Source organism: Pseudoliparis swirei, chromosome 6 (assembly GCF_029220125.1).
Source record: "Pseudoliparis swirei isolate HS2019 ecotype Mariana Trench chromosome 6, NWPU_hadal_v1, whole genome shotgun sequence".
Classification (NCBI taxonomy): Eukaryota; Metazoa; Chordata; class Actinopteri; order Perciformes; family Liparidae; genus Pseudoliparis; species Pseudoliparis swirei.
The window spans coordinates 22628988-22646948 of NC_079393.1; the positions used below are offsets into that span (position 1 = coordinate 22628988).

The following is a 17961-nucleotide window of genomic DNA, read 5'->3' on the forward strand; positions in this document are numbered from 1 at the left end:
TTATCTTGATGTGTCTGGTTCAATGCCTGCAAATCCTGACTTGCTGGTTTAGTCAGTATATAGTGTATCGTTCAGGGTTAAGAGTACACGCATACTAAGTATTTCTGTTAAAAATGTCATTACATGGTAACTAACTACTATGTTGTAAGATGTCTGTGTTAGTCAAAAATAAAAGATAGACATTCAATCAAAAATCAACAACAAATAAAATGTACAAAGTAGCTGTAGTTGTATTTTGCATTCCATGAAAGAGCACACTACACAATGTAAATGTCATGTGGTGTTTCATGTATAATCTTCAGGTATTTATCGCAAATAAAGTCTTTGTGTCACTCTTCAGGGGGAGAATGTTTAATGATTATGTTACACAGCAATTGCTTGAGAAGGAACTTTAGCGGGGGAGCTTTAATGATGTCATCAATAATACAAGTATTGGTGTATTATTAAATGCTACCCATATATTTGTATTGTCCTTAATCATGGTTGTCTGTTTGTAAAGCGAAGAGCATTTAAAGATGTATTCAAAGAAACCTTATTGTGAACATAAAGTGCTATTTCCCAAAGCTGACTGCAACAACAGAGATAATAAATGCAAACACGTGAATGGTGGCTGTCTGTGGTCTTTAGAAACAGTTTTTGTTAATACATAAGATATTGAATGTATTTATTTTTTTAATGTATTATGCCATGTGATAATACTTTAATGAAAGAAATATTAAATAGCTATTTTTATCAACCAACCCTGTGTCCAGTCATTATTCAAGTGCTTCATTAAATATGCTGCCATCATTATTTGAATGTGTCCAATTATATTTTGCATAATAAATTCAGGTTTGATCTGTTTACTAATTAGACGAAGCTCTATTTTACTTTCTACCTTGGAGGTAAATAGAGTTTGGTCCTTAATTCAGTTTTGGCAGGAAGAAGAGATTTGTGTAACAACTTAAGCTTTACTGATTAAAGGGTGGGTCTGCTGTTGTCTTGAGCCCGCTTAGTTTCTATTGCTGGGTATTCCACTAATTTAAAGGTTTTTTAGGCGGCAGTAACATGACTTGGAGGATAAAGACATAGGAGTCTTGCGTTTGAGTCTTTCTGGGGTGGCTGAGTGAAATAGTCACTGCGAGCTAAACACTCAACAAAGTTTGCTGCTGGCTCCTCAATGGTGGAACGAGCTCCCCACTGACATCAGTACAGAATAAAGTCTCTATATTTTCCGTAGTTTCTTGATTATTGTTGTTTTGAATTTGTACTCATGGTTGAATGCACTCATTGCAAGTCACTTTGGATTAGCTAAACATGTAATGTAATGTATCATCTGTGAAATGTACTTCTTATGCAGCATATTGGACCCTGTCAGATCATATTATCTTGTAATAGTATTGCTCATGTATTAACATGTAAGTGACATTTTAATGGTGTATTTTATAAACTGATCTTTTATTTGTATGTACAATCTCTAAAGTACCAAGCAGCCTATGGACAAAATCTAGAAAACACAATAATTTCATATGAAATGTGGGGGATATTAGCAGGTACAAGTATCTCATCACTTGAAACAGAGCAGCATTACAAAAGAAAGGAAAGGAAAATAAAATCAGAAGGCTCATCTAACTCATTGGACGAATCGCAAATTGTTTTGCAGGAATAACGTAGTTTGTCCATGTGTACTTGCCGTAGCCTAACCAGAGTACACCAGAAGTAAAAGGCTGCCTCAGTAATAGCGGAAACATCCTAAATCTACCCTTTCGGAGTAAAGAACGGCGACTTTCACATGACTGGAGAAAAAAGAAAAAAAACACGTTTTAATTTCAGAAACAATATCCTTAAACCCGTGGGTCGTTTAAACCCGTAGTAAGCTCAATTACGTGTTTGGCTGGTCAGTGAGCCTTTTATTTTGAAAAACACGACGCGGAAGTCTTATGTTTACTCTCGCCTGGTCCGTTGGACTGCGTACAGGAGTTGTGTCATAGGCAGCAACCTGGTCCCTGGATACAACGGATAATGGCACCCGGCGGTGGAATCCAGATACCGAGCCGCCTCCCGCTGCTGCTGACCCACGAAGGGGTGCTCCTCCCCGGCTCCACCGTGAGGTTCAGCGTGGACTCTCCGCGGAACATGCACCTGGTCAGCCAGCGGCTGCTGAAGGGGACGTCTCTGAGAAGCACAATCATAGGAGTGATCCCCAACACCAGAGACCCAGATCACGACACCGACGACCTGCCCTCCCTGCACAAGTAATAACTACTCATTAAGTCAAATAACTCAAAGGTGGGGGGGGGGGCATACCAGGTGTCAGCTACAGGACCTCCAACCGGGGATCAGGACCCCTGCACCTGGTTTCTCAAATGTGCTTGAGAAACCTCGTCAGGCTTCTAATTAAATATATTAAATTAAACAATTTGAGAAGTGAAAGCAAAGCCAAAACCGAGACAGACATATTTTAGACATACATGTTTGTCATTAGGGAACAACTTGTCCCAGTTCAAAGTTCGAGATTTATAAGGTCTTAGGTCTTTAGCTGGCCTGTCAGAGGCCTGTCGGAGTGTAACATTATTTGGTGTGTGTGTAAAAGGACTGTCAGTTCACTTCATATTCAATCATATCTGTATTTTCCTCTTCTTCACAGGTCTTTTGTTTAATGACAGAACGTTTCGAATTTCTTAATTTGTTCTAAAAAAAAAAATCATGATACAGTCATGTTTGCCGATTGCAACCGATTATTAATGATTTACTTTCACATATAATATCTATTTATATGTGTCATTTTTAAAGACACACGGGGCAAATAAGTCCTTTGTTGGGCAGTTTATGAATATCTTAATGTTCGTGGATAAACAAAAATACAATGTTTGTATGTTAAAATACTCCATGTCCAGTATTTTATGTATTATATATTACAGTTTAGCAGTACAGTTACAGTTTAGCAGTGGCACAGCGAGGTGGACTTCAACCTTTCACCAGCTGTCTACCAGGTCAGTGTGGTTACCAAGTAGTAATTGTTTGTCTCTGGACAGTTTGTCTCTCTTTCAACCAACGTCACTGGAAAAGTACCGTTTGGCAACGAAGGCCCCCCAGGTTGGCATTTCATTGCTCCTAAATAGCTTGTTCAGTTCGATGAAAGGCTATAAGACTGCTGATGGGGGAACCTTTAAACGAAAAGAAAGGTGACAATCTGTCGCCCGTGTTCCTGTGGTTTACATTCTTGTGAGGGGAAAGAGGTTGAATGCTGGTTATCCAAATCCTCTGTTTCCTTTCAACAGTACGACTGTCTTCAAAAGGTTGTTACTCTCCGTTGGCTTCCACTTCACATTAACCTCAGAAATTAATGTCCAAACCACTGCAGGCCCATAATGGGAAACACATATTGCATGCTAGAAGTAGCATCATGTCATGCTCACACACAGCTGTATTTAAGGCCCTTGAGCTTATAATGACTATTTGAGCAGTGCCACTAAAAGATTTCCCAATTTTGTGTCAGTAAACCGTGGTAATCTCACATTACAGTGCTGGAGGCACATGATATATATAACGAGTCCCAAATTACAACCTATAGTTGGTTTTCCTGGAAGAGTAAAGAAAACAAATGCTTCACTTGGAGGAGAAATAAGCACTCTGCCCTTTGAGGACGTGGGACTCACATTAGAGACCACCACATACGACAGCACACCACTGGTTAGAATAACGTTGTCTGATCCGAAACAAGATAGATGACCTTGACCATCAGTTAATGCTGCTGTGAAGCCCGGGACAGGCTTCCTCCAATGAGTCGCCTGTCATGTCTCACTCTCACTTTCTCTGTTTCTGTCTCTGTAGAATCGGTACAGCAGGGATAGCGGTGCAGGTGGTGGGCAGCAACTGGCCAAAGCCCCACTACACCCTCCTCATCACTGGATTGTGCCGCTTCAGGGTGTCAAGTCTGCTAAAGGAGCGACCCTTTGTCCTGGCAGAGGTAGTAAACTTTATTTAAAAAATCAGACAATAGTTCATTTAATCGGCAACCCCATCATTCTTATAATGTCTCACGGAAAACGCCCTGTGGGGAACAAAACTGGGACCCGTTCATAGAGAAGTTGGCCCATAGTGTACTTGATGTCTCCTAATCACTTCTTTCCATCTAATACGAGTCACCCAGTCAAAGTCGGTAAATCTGATCACCGCAACTTGTATTAGCCGGTACTTAAAGGTGCGCTGTGGAGTTTTTGTGCGGGCAAAAAACAAACAACCAGCATTTGTCGTGTCCTTTCACTCCCTTTCTTGCACGTGTACATATGCGTCTATGTGCGATTCCATGATGCAACCTAAGCGGGACCCATTTTGTAAAAACAATCCTAAAAGGTACCTTACATCTCCTCATGATGCATTTTCCAATAAAACAGAGACGCAGGTTCATTCCTGTTTTTGTTTTGGGGGCGTCCTGACTCACAGCTTCCTTTTCTTTGCCAGTATCAGACAGAAACACCTTTCACGCAATATGTAACATACACAAGTGGATGATATTAAAGTGTGCCTCTCTAATTGTAAAATGAATTGCAGGTGGAGCAGTTGGATAAACTGGAGCATTACATAACCCCAGTAACGGAGCGGGCCACGGCCGAAGATGGAGATCTCGGGGAGCTGTCCTACAATTTCTACCAGGCTGCTGTAAAGGTGTGTGTGTGTATGTATGTATGTATGTATGCATGTATGTAGGGCTGCAACAACGAATCGATAAAAATCGATTATTAAAATAGTGGCAACTAATTTCATTTTCGATTCGTTGTGTCGCGTGATTATTACGGCACTCAATAAGTCGCGGAGTATTAAAAAAAGTTAACTTGATCGCAGAGCGGCGCAGGAGAAACCAGAGCGGAGCGGTAAAAGAGGACAGAACGCTGCGTTGTGGGATCACTGGTCCCAAAATAACCAGTAATGGATTTTGTATTCCTTTCCAAAAGCCCCTTTGTGTTACTATTGGACATCTGTCCTTCAACCCTGTCCTTATATGTACGCTTACCCTGTTTGACTATAGCTTGTAATTACTTTTGGGTAGTTTTAATCCTGTCTGTCTTAATTGCCGCTGAGAAAAGCAGTTTTCTTTTTATTTATAGCAGCTTTAACCTCCCTCGTCACCCGAGATTTATTCATAGGAAACGTTTTTATTTTTTTACAGGGTATGGTAGTCTCCACACAGTAATTAATATAACTGATGACTTTGTCAGAGATGCTGTGCAGATCCTTGTCATCCTCGAGAAGCAAAGGCCAGACCGTGCAATCAAGGAACCCTCTTAACATTTCACACGTAGCCTCCATCCATCTAGGGATGTCATAAATGTGTGTGTGTGTGTGAGAGAAATTCAATAACTTGTCATGATGTGTGTGTAGCTGTTAGGTATGTTGGACATGTCCGTTCCAGTGGTGGCTAAGTTCAAGCGTCTGTTGGACAGTCTGCCCAGAGAAACTCTTCCTGATGTGGTCGCCTCCATGATCCGCACCTCGAACAAGGAAAAGCTCCAGGTGAGGTGAACGATGGGATCTGTGTTTGGTGTTTTTAAAGCGTTCACAGCATCTCAGATGGAACACATATCTAACAATTGATGTGGTACTAGAGCAACGAGCCGATCGCGGGGAGCACGTGTGCGATGGAGCAGATTCAGGGACAACTTCCCCGAGGGGATTGCGCCGCGAATAAATAAAATAAGAAACCACATCATTTTCAAACCGCGCTCTCGGTGTGCCTGCGCTATTTGCATGTATTTTAAAAAAGTAATCAACATTATAGATTGTGGTTTGAATGAGATTAGAATAAGAGAAATGAATAATGGTAATTCTTAATTATTTTAACCACATATATGTTTGTATGTTGCAAAGTATTAGCCCTCTAATTTAGTGCTTACGTATTTCTATTTTGACTTTATACCTCTACTCCGATACATTTCAAAAGGAAATATTCTACCCTTTTCTATGTATTTGTACGAGTATATACTATGTTGCAAAATTGGCCTGTTTCTATGCAAATGAGCCTCATATCAAAAACAACCCAATTCACGAGATCAGCGCTAATAGCCAGTCAGTTACAGCGATGTATCAGTTGGTGGTCGCTGATGTAAGGCGAGTCATACACAGACCTTTCTTTGACCACGGCGGCATGGAATGATATTTGTCTTTCTTTTTTCCTCCTTTCTTTTCTTTTGCTTCGTCATGTTGTTTTACATCTCTCACAGACAGACTGAGATATGAAACCCAAAATAAGGTTGCTCTCTGTCTATTTCAATTCCTTGACTGAAGCTTTGAGGAGTTGGTCAGGACCAGTGGCGGTGCGTCCATAGGGGGCGCTAGGGCGCCGCCCCTCTTAAAATTTTGAGATGAAAAAAAAAGAAGAACAAAAAAATATAATATATACTTTCAAAAAACATTATTTTCCAAATAATTTAAATAATATACCGTGTTTACGCGCTAAATGTGTGTGGGAGACGGTAAGCCTGTCAACAACCACTTGAGTGAAATGTGACCAAAAATAATATATCGCCATTCATCATCACTGAGAGAAGCCCCGCCCCCATTTAGGGGCGCCGGCCCAACGTGTGTGTGCGGCAGCGAGCAAACATTTCACCGTCGTTTTTTACAATATTCTACTCAAAACCTCTTTTCTTCTCATTCTTGAGTGCTATTTTAACCGCGCTGCCCAACTGCGCCCCCCCCCCCAAAAAAAATCACCAGCTGCCACTGGTCAGGGCCTGTATGTTTTTCCTTGTTCTCTCTGCCATATTCTTGACGTTTATTCCACGTCGATAATTGCAAACGGACGCAAAAACTGTCAAATTGCATCAGCTGTAAAACTGTTCTGGCACTCGGACCTTGAGATGGTTTTCTGTGAACTCGCCAGTATCCCTGGGTTACATCTGTGGGGGGAGGGGTGTGTTGGAATATCTGCCACCTTCTTTTTCTTAAAGCTAATACCGAATGGCTCAAGCTAGGACAACAAAGTGAAATACGACATACATCAGAATAGGCTTAATGTAAAGATTAAGATTTTCCCTGAGGTGAATTTATTTTGAAGGAATGTCTTTGTATTTCCACGTGCGCTGTAAAGCTCCTGGATGCGCTGACCTTGGAGGAGCGATTTAAGAAGGCTCTGCCCTTGTTGAGCAGACAGATAGAGGGACTGAAGCTGCTGAAGAAAACCAGGAAGTCAAGTCCTAACAATGAGAAGAGGGTAACACACATGTGCATTTGCCTTTTCAACCATGTCTGTATGTATATGCCTGTTGACCTCTCTGCGTCTGTTCAGGTGCCATCGGTGCGTAAAGGTGGCGTCTTACGGCAGTTCAGCCGAGATGAGGAGGCTGAAGATGAGGATGATGATGACACTGCAGTCTTGGAGAAGAAGATCCACGAGGCCAAGATGCCTGAAGCTGCGTTCAAAGTTTGCCTCAAAGAGCTCAAGAGGTGAAGCTCTGTCACATGTGTTCTCTCTGTACTCATCAGCTGTAATTATTTGTAAAATGTAATTATTTAACACCTGATATTTAAAATATGCCTTATTTGCAGTAGCTTTTCTGGGCAAACTTAACCTTTTGATTGCACAAGTTTGAAAATTGAACACCCGGCCCCTCCTCCTCTGGTCCATAGGCTGACCTGTGTTTGGGTTCATCTCATTTATCTGTCTGCAGGATGAAGAAGATGCCTCAGTCCATGCCAGAATTTGCCCTGACCAGAAACTACTTGGATTTGATGGTAGAGTTGCCATGGAGCAGAAGCACCACAGGTAAACAAAGCTGAAGGTCCAGGTCCACAAGCCACACACAGTATTTCACATGCCTCAGGTACCCAGCCTCAGGTACCCAGCCTCAGGTACTGCTTCAGGTAACTAGCCTCATGTTGTAGTGCTACGTCATGCCTTAACCCAGCGGTGCCCAACCTTTTTTGAGCCAGGACCCGTTCCGTGTCAGAAATTATTTTTCACGGACCGGCCATAGAAATATGACGTAACTAGAATGGGCACTCGGTAGAGCGCATACCTTCGCATATCACAAGATTGGGCATTGAATTATGAACATTTTGGCATTAGTTGCATGCCAATTGGACAAAAATGTTTCGTGCTATGGTAAAAAAAAAGATTTTGACCTTTCCGTGACCTTGACCTTTGACCCGATTGATCCCAAAATCTAATCAAATGGTCCCCGGATAATAACCAATCATCCCACCAAATTTCATGCGATTCGGTTCAATACTTTTTGAGTTCTGCGAGTAACACGCATACAGATAAATAAATACACGGCGATCAAAACATAACCTTCCGCATTTTCAATGCGAAGGTAATAAATATGACGCCATAAAATTATACGACCGGCATAGAGTGCAAAAATACAACTCACCATTACGCCGAATTACTTGTTTATCTGCAACGAGCCGCTGATGGGAGACGAGACACCGACCTGTGTTTGTTACGTCCGCTCCTAACTGAGTTCTGGTCGCCGTCATTGCAGAACACCGGCAGAAGTGTTGCGTGAAATGTCCCTTTAAGGCCACCGTCATTTGCCATCTCGATCAGATCTTCTGGCTCGGACGGGCTCGATTCACCGGGTGTGTTTGTTTACAAATGGTTCGTGGGTCTATTATTTTGCAGTCGGGTCTTTTGTGGTTGAAGTACAGCTTGAACTCTTTTCAAAGCCTCTTCCACCGGTCAACGTGTGAAACATGTAGAATGTTCCTCTGTTCACCCACACAGCAGCGACTTTATCACCCAACTTGAAAACACTTGTCATTTCCCTGAAGTGACCGAGTTCATTGAGCAGGTGAATATGTTGAATATGTTTTAAGACCCGTTCTTTCTGACTGAAGCAGCGGGTTCGGTGCGTGAGACTCTCCTGCAGCGATAAACCCGAACTTTAAGACTCCTGAACGCAGCTTTGTTTTGAGGCTTTTCTTCTTCTTCTTCTGTCTCTTTGTTGGCCGTTCCCCTCGCCAGAGAAGCTTTCGCTACCTTGTGGTTTGTTAGAGCTCGTGCCTTTGCAAGCTTTTTTTCCGTATTACGTGACCTCTAGAGATGAGTCACGTATTTCCAGTCCTTTTTTCAAAATAAAATATTTTTCCGACTTTTTATTTATTCACTTTTTCTCTGCGGCCCAGTACCGGTCCGCGGCCCGGAGGCTGGAGACCGCTGCCTTAAACGGTCTCCAATATTTAAACTCAATCGGCCTCTGCTTTGCTGATTTTGCTTTGAAGCGTCTCTGTTGTCTGTGGACTCACCAAATTAATGTGATGGATTGATACAGATTTATAAATTAAACGTTAAATAACACGGTCAAATAATAAAATGTCACGTCCACTTCGATGAAAGAAAGGATTAAATCGTTTTGATACATTCACTACCCATCTCATACTCATTTAAACCCTAAACTCGGATTACGCCGATGCGTCCACAGTGCAGTCATTCATACGGAAATTCTGCTGCACTAATCAATATTAATATCATGACGACGTGTAATGTAAAAGACTTCTCTTCTCTAGACTCGCTACACAGAGGCTCATGTTTGTCTCCACTTCAATGGCCCATTTGTGTGAAACCATGGTGCTTGTAACACATTACATTTCAGGAACTAACTAATTGTGGGCCAAATGTAAGCGCGTTTCGGTCCCTCCCGCTGTTCTTCTTCCCGTAGGCGTCTCCCGGCTTACTGGCCGGTGACGTGATCGTCCACTTCCGTTTCCCCGAAGGTTGATTCGGTTTCCACTTTTCCTTTGGCGTGGTTCTTTTGCCGTCCCCACCGCTGCAGCCTAAACTCACGAGCCATGTTCAACTGAATGGGAGGAAACCCGAGAGCAGCCTCACAAGTGTTTTTAGTTTTACCAGCTCACAACTTTTACTGTCTCACCACTGTCATTCAATCTCATCCAGTTAAAGTCAAAAACAACGTGTGTGTTTATCTGTTTTGCTCACACAAGAGTCATACACACTTTAAAAGCTGATGCTATGTCAGTGGTGCGTTTGCAGCTTGTTCTGCTGCCCCTTCCCCGTAAAAATGTTTCGTACTTTAGTAGTTGAGTACTTTACTTCTCGCTCATGTTCAAATGTGAAACCAGAAGGTGATTCCATAAAAATTCCTCGGCAATGATGTCTCCCCACCAGAAGCCAAACAGAGATATAGTGTATCTGAATGTCAGTTCCCTGCTGATGTGCTTTGCGAGAGAGAAAAAACAACTTTCAAGTAATCTTGTTTCTAGTCTCCTCTTCTCCCTGTCTTTGCCTTAACTAATGCAAATGTTCTCTCTCTCTCTCTCTCATCCGTCCCAACCAACACACACTCCTCAGACTGCCTGGACATCCCAGCTGCTCGCACTCTATTGGACAACGATCACTACGCCATGGACAAGCTGAAGCGGCGCGTGCTGGAGTACCTGGCCGTCCGGCAGCTGAAGACGTCTCTGAAGGTGCGTCTCATCGATCAGAACATCAGAAAGACACACATCCAGCGGGTTTGTTTGATGTACCTCATATGTACCTTCATCCCCTTGGTTTTGTCTCTAGGGACCCATCCTTTGCTTTGTGGGGCCCCCGGGAGTTGGTAAGACCAGTGTCGGACGCTCCATAGCTAGGACCCTGGGCAGAGAGTTCTACCGCATCTCTTTGGGAGGCGTCTGTGACCAGTCTGACATCCGTGGACACAGGTATACATCAGAGATGGCGTCTCTACCGGAGAGTCTATAGCAGCAGTACTAGTGGACAACACGGATATGGATGACGTATTATTACATAGAAGCATATACATTAAATTTAAATATACAATAAGTCCTGAGTTGTCTCAAATCTATTGATTTACTGTCTGAAATTAGATGAGAGTTCTGAAAACTCAATCTACTGCAGGTGTGTCTTTCTCAGCGAGTGGTTCTCTAGCTGCAGAACGCGGGCAGTGAAGCTCTGGAGGTGGCGATGTGGCTGCAGTGTGAGTCTGTTGTTTGGATGGGGCTCACACAGCGAGCTGCTCAGTGGAACGTGAGCTCCCGAGATGAAAGTTCATTGATTGCATTTTTAAATACACTCCGATCAAAATATATTTAATTCTCTTCGAAGATAAAGTGGTGCGATAAAATGCATTTTTGCAGTTTTTTAAAATGCCTTTTTTAGCTAGACGCCGTGGTTGATACACGCTTTAGAGATTTTTAAATAATTGCTAACAAGTGTTAACCTCTACTCAAATTGTTGACACAGAAACACACCTGCACTGCACGATCAGCAACACGGTTGGTTCTTCTCAAAACCACGTTGTGTTCATGGAACACCGACAAATATTTAAAATACCAAAAATACTTTTCTCTATCAAAACGTGGCCGAGCCAACTCGACATCACACAGATCTTTCAAAAGACAAGCAGATGTTTTCAAACCCAGAGGCACGAATAGTCGAGCATAACAAAACCACTTTCAAAACAGTGTACGCCTTAAACGTCTATTCTCACACTATATGAAACACAATTTTTCCTTTGACCATTCAAAAGTGTTTGAGTCATTTATACTTCATAGAAATTACACTGTAAATAATCATTGACAGAATTGCTGCAGTAATAGCAAGAAAATCCAACATCAGTTCCAAATGTGTAAAACATTAAATACTCAATTTAGAAAAGGCAAAGAAGAGGAAATCAAGTTCACAAGTTCTCGAGTGTTCGTCCTCCACGTTACATCTGATGCCATCGCTCGCAAAGTTCTCTTTTACTCAATTTTCTGCTATTTCTCAACATTTGAATCTGTAATGTGATATTGGTTCAGCTTGTTGTTTAACCCTCCTGTCGCCTTCGGGTCAATTTGACCCGATTCAATGTTTAATGTCGGTGTTCTTTCGGGAGTCAACAAACAAACATAAAGTACCTCACACTTAAACTTGGAAAACAATATTAATTCTAATAATTTTCTGGAGATTTTAATAGCTGGGGTCATATTGACCTCAAGGGTAAAATATGTTAGTAAATATAAAGGTAACAGGAGGGTTAAACATTGAATCGGTCATATTGACCCGAAGGCGACAGGAGGGTTAAGTAAAGAGCACAACATGTGTTGCGTTCGTGCTGCGGTCAACAACAGGTGGCCAGGCTGTCAAATTACAATCAACTCGATCAATTACGCTGCGACCTCAGTCAGAGGTCAGATAGGGGTCATCTGTTCTGATGGAAAGTGCAACCCTGTTAATCTTGAATTAATTGAAGACATGTTAACTGGATACACACATCTACACTTTAGCACACAGAGCATCAGGGGGGGGGGGGGGGGGGCACAGTGTTGGTGTTTCAAATTACAACTCAAGTAAAGTTAACACGCACAACAACATCCCAGTGAACTGGAGATACACACACAGACACAAACACACACACAGACACACACATACACACACACACATACACACATACACACACACATGCACACACACACATACACACAGTTACACAAAACACACAGACACACACATGCACACACATACATACACATACACACACGGACACATACACACAGTTACACACACATGCACACACAGACACACACAAACATACACACACACAGACACACACTCATACACACACACACACAGTGTCTTTTGTAAAGAGTCATGGGAGTTCGCATCACAAAGCTCGCCTTTGACGCTTTCATCTTTAAAGTTCCCGCCGCCTGCGTCGCAGCTCTGCCTCTGATCGTTGCCACGTGGCGATGCGACGCCAGAGCAGGGCAGCGCGTCGACAGATGGGAATCTTCTCTGCTGTCACTCTTCATCCCCGTGAGATTGATTCCAATCGTTCTCGTCCCTCTCCAGGCGGACCTATGTCGGGAGCATGCCCGGACGCATTATCAACGGTCTGAAGACGGTGGCTGTAAATAATCCCGTGTTCCTCCTGGACGAGGTGGACAAGCTGGGGAAGAGTCTGCAGGGAGACCCCGCGGCCGCCCTGCTGGAGGTCAGCGGGAGGAGCATCTGGGAAAGAGGATTAGACATGTGAAGAGTGTACACGAGTCTAGATGTTGACATCAGTATCAGATCTGTTCTCTACCTCAACATGTGCATGCTTCCTTAATCTGCCGGAAGACCAGAACCGTATAATTCATCAGAAGCATTTTAGTGTTTATATATAATTTTTTTTTTGTGTGTGTTTCTTCTGTGAACCAACCAACGAATTGAGATGAATTAAATACATTTTGACTAAACACTCAAAACCCACCCAATGAAACCGTCCCTATGCATCCCCCGTAGGTACTGGACCCGGAGCAGAACCACAGCTTCACAGACCATTACCTCAACGTGGCCTTTGACCTCTCCCAGGTGCTCTTTATTGCCACTGCAAACACCACGGCGACCATTCCCCCTGCCCTGCTGGACAGGATGGAGGTGCTGCAGGTCCAAGGTGAGTTTAAGCCCCGAGACTCACTCCCAGGACTCATCTGGGCACTTTCAATGTGACCTTGAAGCCAAACTCTTGTTCTGGGGACGATTCCCAAACTGTGGGTGCCTCTGTATTCTAGAGGTTTCTGCAGTGTAATCAAAGCGACTCTGTGTGAACTCAACCTGAAGTTTGTCCAAGATCGCAACAGACCTGGAGAATAGATACTAAGTGAGAACGTTAAGGAGACGAACAAACTGTCTGATTCGTTACTTTATGACCTACAGTCAGGCGCAGAGATTTCTTTGAAACACATGCTGCATCGTTTGTGTTCCTCTATATTTCACACAGTAACATTCAGGATCTGTGCACCTCCTAAACGCACCGTAGCAGCTACGGCGCCCTGCAACTGGGGGTTTATTTGATGTTAGTTCATTTTTCGTACAGTGTGAAGACGGGGATGACACGGACGTGGTGAGTGAAGGAAACACGACACGAATGAAATAGAACAACAACCAAAAACTAAAACACACAAAGAAACAACAGGAGCAGTTTGCATGTACGACGCAAACTCAATCTGAACAAATATAGACGCCCAGTTTTGAACCGAAGAAGAATGCAACGAACAATACAATATCTCATGTTCGTCACTTTAGATACTTACTACTTTTAAACAGTTCCTCGTGATTCCAACACTGTTATGAGAGCGGAGTTCTTTTTTCGTGTCATGAGATATTATGTTTGACTGCTTCTGAGGGAAGACTTGATGATCAAAGCGTGTGCGTCGGTGTTTCAGGGTACACTCAGGAGGAGAAGGTGGAGATCGCTCACCGCCATCTGATCCCAAACCAGCTGGAGCAGCATGGGTTAACACCGCAGCAGCTGCATATACCACAGGACACCACACGCGCTCTAATCAGCAGGTACACACACATATGCATCATGCTTCTTTTAAAGCTGCCCCAAGAAACGTTCCTTTCCTCCTGACTGTGCGGCCCCTGTGGAGGAGAGCGGTAGTGTTTCTGATTCCCTTCAGAAAAGTTAACTTTTCTGCAGCAGGATCGGACGGGCTGCTCCGTGCAGTCCTGGTTCTGGTTGTTCCTCCGGTGAGCCCAGCAGTACGCCCAGTGGCACTGAAATAGAAACTAGAACATTTTACTTCTGGTCATCGGAGTGTCCGAGAGTGAGTCGTTAAGGTGTCGCGTGGTTTGTCAGTGCTTCTAACTTCTCAACCCGAGAGTAACTTTTAGAAAAGAAATAGAAAGAAATGCACAGTTGTATTGATCCCTGTGGGGAAATCTCTGTGTGCCCGGCGATCAACTGGAGGTTCAGTGCCTTGCTCAAGGACACTTAAACATTCAACTAAGGGGAGAGCGGGGATCGAACCGGCCACCTTGTGGATACGGGATGACCGCTCTGCCCCATGAGCTACAGTCAACCCCTTTTAATAGTAATATTTATAATAACAACAGTCTGTTTAAACTTTCTACGGTGTATCGGCAAACATGGAGCTGCTGGTTCACAGGCTCTGTGTGCTGCCTGCAGCAGGTGACTACAGGTTTACTCCTGATCTCTTCATAACAACAGGAAACAGAAGAGTTCCATGTGGTCTGGGAAGTCAAAGTGAATAAAAGTGTCCCTAGTATGTATCATTCTAATGATCTGCTGTTTGTGTGTGTGTGTGTGTGCTTGTTGTTGTAGTTACACCCGTGAGGCGGGTGTGCGCTCCCTCGAGAGGAAGTTCGGGGCCGTCTGCAGAGCGGTGGCTGTGAAGGTCGCTGAAGGTCACGGAGTCATCGCGACGGAGGCTCCGACCGCCGAGTGTCCGGCGCAGCAGACGGGTGAGACCCCGGCTCTCTCCGGGATGTTTGGACGGGTGGGAGGCAGAGGGGCAAATACCTGCACTCGCAATACTACACCACCATCGACTAACATGGACATGCTCACACACAATGAGGTTCATCAATAGGAATGAAGTTCCAGTCAGGTTGAAAGGGAATCAGCCAGTGACCAGATGTGTCCACTGCAGAGTATTAAAGGTGCAGTTTCAGTTCTTGAGAAAGAGACTCCAGGAAAGAGGAGAGTGTGTGTCGTCTCTCTGAGCCGTCAGCGTTCTGCTTCTCTCACTATGTGTGTTCTCCTGATTTGGTTATTCTTCACACTCTGCAGCCACTTCCACAAACATAGATGTCAATGTTTTTCCTTTTGATTTCCCCTCCAACATGTGATGAGAGTTTGTATTCAGATGACGGTGTGATTGCTGCAGGTCTTCACAATTCAAAATGCAATACATTTAATTCCACGTGTGCTCAGACAAGGCCGCCCCCCCGGAGATGCCCATAGTGATCGACAGCGTTGCCCTGAAGGACATCCTGGGTCTTCCTCCGTTTGAAATGGAGGTAGGCGACACGCCAACAATTGGAGAGACCTGTGTAGAATTTCCTCCTTTTTCTTTCTTTCTTTCTTTGGCAGTCTGTAAAGCTCCCACAACTCATTCATGTAAAGGCGAGTGGTGGAAATAACTGAGCTCCACAGCAGCTGCTGTGCACACAGCCAGAATAATGCAGCAGAGGCTCAGCCCGTATGATAGGAAACGCAAGGCAGCTGTTTTCTCTTTTTCACCCCTTAGTTTTCTCTTCAAAGTGTCTTTCATCGAACTCGTCTTTGTTCTCCCCACATGTCTCATCTTTTCATCTCACCCTGGCTCTTCGGTCTTCGCTATTAAATAATTTTTTGCTTATCAGTTATTCCTGAATGTTTGAAGCCCTCCTTGAATTATTCCACCAACTACAGGTTAACAGATGTGTGTGTGTGTGTGTGTGTGTGTAAGGTGTCTGAGAGGCTCACCCTGCCAGGTGTGGCGGTGGGTCTGGCCTGGACGCCACTCGGTGGGGAGATTCTGTTCGTGGAGGCCAGTCGGATGGAGGGAGAAGGTCAGCTAACTTTGACCGGTCAGCTTGGAGACGTTATGAAGGAATCCGCCCATCTGGCTATCAGCTGGCTCCGAGCGAACGCTAAAACCTACCAGCTGACCAACAGTGAGTTCACACCGATATAGAAACTGTACGTGCCGGCGGTTAAAGAGTTAAAAAGGCTCATTGACGTGCATTTGAACAGTGGTGGGCGGTCCAGACCCGCTGGAAGGGACCGACATCCACCTCCACTTCCCAGCTGGAGCCGTCACCAAGGATGGCCCCTCTGCAGGTGTTACCATAGTAACCTGCCTAGCCTCACTGTTTAGCGGCCGATTGGTCAGATCAGACGTCGCCATGACGGGAGAGATCACGCTGAGAGGGCTGGTGCTGCCGGTGAGTTTCAACAGGTCGAATGTTTTGATTCCCAAAAGACATGTGCACCCGGTTATAAGCGACTGGATTGGTCTGTGTTCCTCAGGTGGGCGGGATCAAGGACAAGGTGCTGGCGGCCCACAGGGCGGGAGTGAAGTGCGTCATCCTTCCCCTGCGCAACAAGAAGGACCTGGAGGAGCTTCCAGCCAATGTCCGGGCCGACCTGGACTTTGTCCCCGCCGCCAACCTGGACCAGGTGCTGAACGCCGCCTTCGATGGGGGGTTTCCAGGGACGGCCGGCGCCCACACCCAGCCTCAGCTGACCAGCAAACTGTAACACGCCGATGAAAACACACACACAGTCATCGTGTCATGTGACGGCTGTGTTCCTCAATAGACCAAACAGAGAAGTAATTTGAGATAAATTAAGCAACAATCTGTTGTGTGAGGTTGTCCTGGTTTTCACATCATATTGTGAATCACATATTGTGAATGTGATGGTGTAAATGCATTGAAATGATATGGTGGGCAAAAAGGAAACGGGATGGACCCAAATGCAGAGAGACACAGGGGTAGAAGCATGAATAACAGTGATTTTAATAAACATATCCAAATCAAAATGTACAAAGTAGGGGAGCCATGAATGACTATCGGAAAAACCCAACCGGCAAACCAGGATGGGCAAAATGACCCAACACAGGATCCGGTAATGCCGACATGTCCACAAGCAACACCGACAGGAACATAGCAGAGGAGTCAACAACCAGAAGACACACACACGGGATCACAGGGGGGGAAACATGAAGGCTGCGGTCGAATAGTCAAAAATGTACCTCCTAATTGTCTATTCCTAACCACTCTTCCTTGACCTCTGTTGAAAACGTCTCAGGGGTCAAAGGGAAGATGGGACGGACAATTCATGAGGAGTTAGGAAAAGACCACGGTGGTATTCACATGTGCCTGTGTTCCCTATGCTAAAGCGGCTAATAAAGGAAGCATTGAAGCACCTTTCCTTTGCAGCTAGTGATTTGAACCGCTCTGATCGTGGCGGCCTCTTAGACACTCAGTGAGGAACCTTCAGAAGCAAAAGGGACGAGGTGACGACAGGAAGTCAAACAGCCACAGCACACAGGAGGCGTTTCAACTTCGACCGGTTGACTAGTCAAAAATAAAGCAAAACAAATAGTATGTTCAATTCAGTTTATATTATACAGCCCAATATCACAAATTCTCCTCAGGGCTTTACAATCTGTACACATACGACATCCCTGACCTTTGACCTCACATCGGATCAGGAAAAACTCCCAAGAAATAGCAAAAACCCTTCACAGGGA

The 17961-nt window shown here is 44.3% G+C and overlaps 1 protein-coding gene across 1 annotated transcript; it reads left to right on the forward strand.

Moving 5' to 3' along the window:
• Nucleotides 1–1787: 1787 nt before the first annotated feature.
• lonp2 (lon peptidase 2, peroxisomal) lies at nucleotides 1788–17635 on the forward strand. The gene is made up of 17 exons (XM_056417078.1): nucleotides 1788–2234; nucleotides 3814–3949; nucleotides 4534–4647; nucleotides 5362–5493; nucleotides 7070–7192; nucleotides 7268–7425; nucleotides 7650–7744; nucleotides 10292–10410; nucleotides 10508–10647; nucleotides 12779–12920; nucleotides 13214–13364; nucleotides 14137–14263; nucleotides 15042–15181; nucleotides 15654–15739; nucleotides 16171–16378; nucleotides 16458–16648; nucleotides 16734–17635. The coding sequence occupies exons 1-17, from the start codon at nucleotides 2002–2004 to the stop codon at nucleotides 16962–16964; spliced, it is 2526 nt and encodes an 841-aa protein (XP_056273053.1). The 5' UTR covers nucleotides 1788–2001; the 3' UTR covers nucleotides 16965–17635.
• Nucleotides 17636–17961: the final 326 nt, after the last annotated feature.

Excerpts from the sequence above, each read along its gene's own strand:
- lonp2 (XM_056417078.1), top strand. The coding sequence starts at position 2,002 with ATGGCACCCGGCGGTGGAATCCAGATACCGAGCCGCCTCCCGCTGCTG. Across the intron at positions 7,426-7,649 it reads TGCCTCAAAGAGCTCAAGAG|GATGAAGAAGATGCCTCAGT; the intron begins GTGAAGCTCTGT and ends ATCTGTCTGCAG. Across the intron at positions 15,182-15,653 it reads GTGTCCGGCGCAGCAGACGG|ACAAGGCCGCCCCCCCGGAG; the intron begins GTGAGACCCCGG and ends ACGTGTGCTCAG.